General features: G+C 41.3%; 1 protein-coding gene across 1 annotated transcript; it reads right to left on the bottom strand.

Annotated features, from left to right (window-relative positions):
• Positions 1–1,518: 1,518 nt before the first annotated feature.
• On the bottom strand, positions 1,519–4,801 carry LOC131242336 (14-3-3-like protein). Its single transcript, XM_058240921.1, has 4 exons — positions 4,222–4,801; positions 3,943–4,065; positions 1,989–2,105; positions 1,519–1,896 (listed from the first exon to the last, which is right to left on the bottom strand). Exons 1-4 carry the CDS (start codon positions 4,696–4,698, stop codon positions 1,843–1,845), a joined length of 771 nt encoding a protein of 256 aa, XP_058096904.1. The 5' UTR covers positions 4,699–4,801; the 3' UTR covers positions 1,519–1,842.
• Between the last annotated feature and the right edge of the window lie 403 nt (positions 4,802–5,204).

Genomic DNA, 5,204 nt, shown 5'->3' with positions numbered 1-5,204 from the left:
GTCAAAACACATACACACACAAAAGAAGATAAATTCTTAAATATCTCCTTTCTTTTTTTTTTCTTCCTATTTTCTAATATTTTTCTATTTTTCTAATTTATTTTTATATTTTCTTGCTTTAAAAAAATATCACCAATACAACCCCGATACCAATACGTGACACTGTATCACATCATTTTCCACCAGCCGATACACCAACCGATACCAACATTCAGAACATTGGCCCTTACCGTGGGGCCCACCTTATTGAGCTGACATTGTTTTTTTTTCTTCTTCCAGGCTTATGTGACCTTATCAAAAGATTGGATGCCAACTAAAAATCAGGGAAACATTAAGGTGTGCCCTAATAAGTTTTTTATTATAGAAAGTTCAATCACCACCGGTTCCTAGAGTATGGTCCATCTGAGATTTGGATCTTGATTTTTGGGATCATGACCTAAAATGATCTGGAAAAACAGATAGACAGTGTGGATACAGAATACATGCATCAAGGTGGGCCCCGCAGTAAGGACCACACTGTCTTGAGTGAGGCAGGTCTCACCTACTCTGCTCCCCCAACTTGAACGGCCTTTTTGTTCTCACCCCAAACCTGCACCATTGCAGCATTCTCTATAAGCTGTTAGTTACTTTTAGTTTCTTATTAGGCTGCTTCTATCCTGATCAATCCAGGGTCAGCCAGCCTGCGAATACACATTTTAAATTGGAACTAAAGTTTTACACACCAAACCAGTTTAAAATGCGTCTACTGGCAAAACCTGGATTTAACCAATAAAGGGATCCTAACAAGCTAAAGGAAATACATTTTACCCCTCATTCTAGGGTTTTCCACTATAAATGAACATCCACCCACAGATTTCAAACGCCCACTGTTTTTCCCCATTTGTAGCCATCCCTACAAGACAGACACCCCAAACCCTAGAACGGTTTGTCTACTCTTACCTCCCAAAACCTTGCTAAACCCTCCAAACGTCTTATTTTCGACTTCACCTTGAGGCTACAATGATTATACGCCTCTCAAAATGGTCTGAGAACAATTGCACATCGGACAAACTGATCGCTCAGATTCTTGGACACCACACTGTTAAAAGTACAACCTTTGCTTTGACAATTTCACCACTCACTCAATCCCTCAGATTCGCGGACACCATTTAAAGTACAACCTTCATTTTGACAATTTCACCATTGATCAACATTTCAAAGGTGGGTTTGCTGTAGAGTTAGAAGCAATCCATTCCAGCACGAATTATTCATACCTTGGTATGTCAGGGCCCAAATAACCATGATTGGTGAAGGTGAATGGCATTTCAGGTCATGCAACATAGACCATAGGAGTTCCTTTAATAAATAAATTAAAAAAAAAAAAAAACAACCTTACCGTCTGCTATGCAGACCTGATTTGAATGGCTGTGATAATCCAATCAAACTGTGAAACTTGATAATTGGCTCCAATAGACACATTTATAGTATAGGTAGTGTCAAGTTCAATCCACACATCAAAGAAAGCCATTAAATCCCATAGACAATAACAAGGCATCAATAACTTGATAGAAACCAGAGTTCCAAACATGATCAAACGCAAACACAGCTGCAACTTATCATAGGGGAAGAAAAAAAAAAAAGGGTAAAAAAGAAAAGAAAAGAAAACACAAACACACGCACAGGAAAAATAAAAATATCAGTCTAACAAAACTCGGTACCTTGTAGGTCAGGTAATCTGAGAGAGCTGAAACTCCTAAACTTTAAAAAAATAAAAAGGCAGAAACAGCGACAACCACATCTTCTCATATTTTGAAATCAAGTGGAGAAGCAAAACCCTAACCCGGAACCGAATTGAACTTACTCCTACTGTTCATCCTCACGCTTGGGGGCTTCTTTGATCTCATCTGCCCCATCATCCTGAAACACGAGCGGCAACAAATCATCTGACTGAAAGGCAAAACCAAAAATGCACAGAAAGAAGCACAAAATAAGACGAATGTATGCAAGACCTGCATATCTGAGGTCCACAGTGTGAGGTTGTCACGAAGGAGCTGCATTATCAGAGTACTGTCCTTGTACGATTCTTCACCAAGAGTATCCAGCTCAGCAATTGCTTCATCGAATGCCTAATAAAACAGAGGGGGAAAAAACAAATAAGGAAAAAAAAAATGGGGAAATTTTGTGGTTAAGCACCCTGCATGCTGTTGCATTTTGCCCTCAACCATCCATTTCCTCAGACTGCATTCCAACAAATCAGGGCATCCCGTGATTTCTCCCACCATGTCGATTCCATGTCTTAATAATCAGAATATGTCATCAAGTAGACCACATGCATCCACTGAATGTGGACAATTGAGTAATTTTTCTCAATTGTCCTTTCCCACTTAACTGGAAGCAGTCACAAAGTCTCAAATCCATGGTTTATTATAAATGGATATAATTGTCTTCTTTTCTCTTAAAAACCACCTTTTTAAAAAACAGAGGTCCCAAATCCCATCAGATGGCCCACAAGGTATTCCACCCAGTAGAGCACTTCCAAACTATTAAGTGCATGTGACATAGCGTTACCAATAGGTTGGATCCACCATGAGGATCACTTGGTGCAAAGAAAAGCCCTATCTACCATCAGGTGGGCCACACCATAGAAAACAATTACTAGCCATTGATAAATAACAGCAAAATAAAAGAATAGTCCACCCAAAGAGTGGATACCACCTTTTTTTTTCTTTTTCTTTTTTCTTTTTTAATTCTGCTGCAGGTGATCCTCCCGATACCGCCAGGTTGGATATAGCACACACATGAAAGGTTGGAAGTTACTAGGTGAGGCATAACTAATGGTCCAACTGGTTGTACTTGAGATCTCTTTTTTTAGATGAAATTACAGAACAGAGATCTGAACATTGACAATTACAATACATTCTTGTAAACGCCCGTGGTAACAACCTTCGCCAGATCTGAACATTGACAATTTCAATCCTTTTGGGAAAACCTCACCAGATCTGTTACAAGATGAATCATGGGGTCCAGCAGTGCAGAAAATGTAGATTTTTTTTTTTTTACATGTGGGGTCCAAAGGTTGAGTGATCCACAATGTCGACGTGATGGACCTCAAGTTAGATAAGGAATGGTGAGGAATCTTCCAGGCTGCTTTTATTTGATGTCCAAGAAAAGACTTTTCATAGGAGGAGAACTGGTCAGCTACAGCTGGTTGCATGGTAACTTAACATGCAGTCCCATCATTGTTGCCAACGTGTCACTTCCATCAAAACATGAAAACAGTGGGCCCTACCATAAGACCAAATGGCACAAAATAATCAAGCAGGTTCGCTCATCATGCGGGTCACAACATCTAAATCAATGGATGGGCGCCGACCATTTGACTCACCGTACAGTGGTGACCCAAATGGGTGGATCGGCTTGATTTCAGAGCCAGTTGATTTCCATGGTGGGGCCCACATTTTGATCGGGTAGACATGTTGGTGGGAAAGATGGGGCTGCATGCGAGGTTAGCATCCGCAGGGTTGAAGACGATCCATTCTGTTATACAAGTATAACAAAAGACCACGATCAATGAACAAAGTGCCATACATCAAATCAGGGAAATTTCTGGATCACCACCTATCTTTAGATAGGGCCACCTGATCAACGGTTGTGATCACTCGATAACGACCCCACTTACAAAAAAACCTCACACGTTAGCAAAAAGGGACCTTGGGGAAAGACCATGCCCCCATAATTCCTATTGCAATTCCAGATCTAAGATCCAGAAAACCTCTTTTTTATCTGATTTGAACAGAACGAAACCCTAGAAACCCAGATCGATTTCTGAAAAAAAAAAAAAAAAATCAAGATCATCAACCAAAAACGAGATCTTGTTTACGCCTCAGATCATCATACCCCCAAACCCTTTAACATATTAAAAAGACCAAAAAAAAAAAAAAAAAAAAGATTCGATCCCATCACCTGTTTGGCGAGTGTACATGCTCGATCTGGAGAATTCAAGATCTCATAGTAAAACACAGAGAAATTGAGAGCGAGCCCAAGCCGGATCGGATGCGTTGGCGCCAGCTCTGCCACTGCAATATCCTGTAATTACAAAAAAATTAAAAAAAAAAAAAAAATTTAAAGGAAACCCTAACCCTAACCCACAATCCCAAAAATAAATTCAAAAAAAAAAAAAAAAAAACAACAATGATATTACAATAAAATAATAATAACAAAACGAGATCTGAGAAATCCAACCTGGGCGGCTTTGTATGCAGAGAGTGTACTTTCAGCAGCCTCCTTCCTCTCAGCGCCGGTCTTAAACTCGGCGAGGTAACGGTGGTAATCGCCCTTCATCTTCAGATAAAAAACCTTGGAATCGCCGGCGGAGGCGGAGGGGATGAGGCGGGTGTCGAGAAGGCGGAGGATGCCGTCACAGATGGAGGTGAGCTCGGACTCGATCTTGGACCTGTAGTCGCGGATGGTCGCCACGTGGTCCTCGTTGCCGCGGCTCTCCTCCTTCTGCTCGATCGAGGATATGATGCGCCAGGACGCACGGCGCGCACCGATCACGTTCTTGTACGCGACGGATAGGAGGTTGCGCTCCTCCACCGTCAGCTCCTCCGATTCGACGGCCGCGGTCACTTTCTCCATGAACTCCACCATCTCTTCGTAGCGCTCCGCCTGCTCGGCGAGTTTCGCCATGTAGACGTTTTCCTCGCGAGGAGAAGCCATTTCGAATTTTCGTCTTTTTTTTTTACTTTTTTTCTTTTTTCTGATCTGAAGGAGAGGAGCGAAGAGAGAAGGAGAAAAGGAGAAAGGGAGAAAAAGAGGAGGAAAGGGGCGAGAAAAGAGGGAAAGGGCAAGAGGTTTTGGTTTTGATGGTTTGTTTTTCTTTTCCGCAAATAGTAAGGCGATTCGCGTGGGGAGATTGATGAGGTGGATCTCGGCACACGTGCTAGTGTATTGTACGTATGGAGAGATCTCTTCCATGTATCAGGTGGGATATCCTCTTTATTCTGTTTTTTACTGGATTTAAGATGAATCGTGTATCTCGTATGTAACTCACGTGTGTTCACTTCTAGCCGTCCATTTAATGCAAAAGATTATGGCTAACGAGATGATTTTATTGATCTTATTTATGTTATATTGGATTAATCCATTTAATTATTGACATGGATCCAGTATATTTATGTCACAGTAGCACATGGGCTGCGATTCATTTATTCGATCTTTACTCG

Source organism: Magnolia sinica, chromosome 4 (genome assembly GCF_029962835.1).
Source record: "Magnolia sinica isolate HGM2019 chromosome 4, MsV1, whole genome shotgun sequence".
NCBI lineage: Eukaryota > Viridiplantae > Streptophyta > Magnoliopsida > Magnoliales > Magnoliaceae > Magnolia > Magnolia sinica.
Note: the sequence above shows the minus strand (reverse complement) of the source record. Positions and strands in the feature narration are given on the sequence as shown.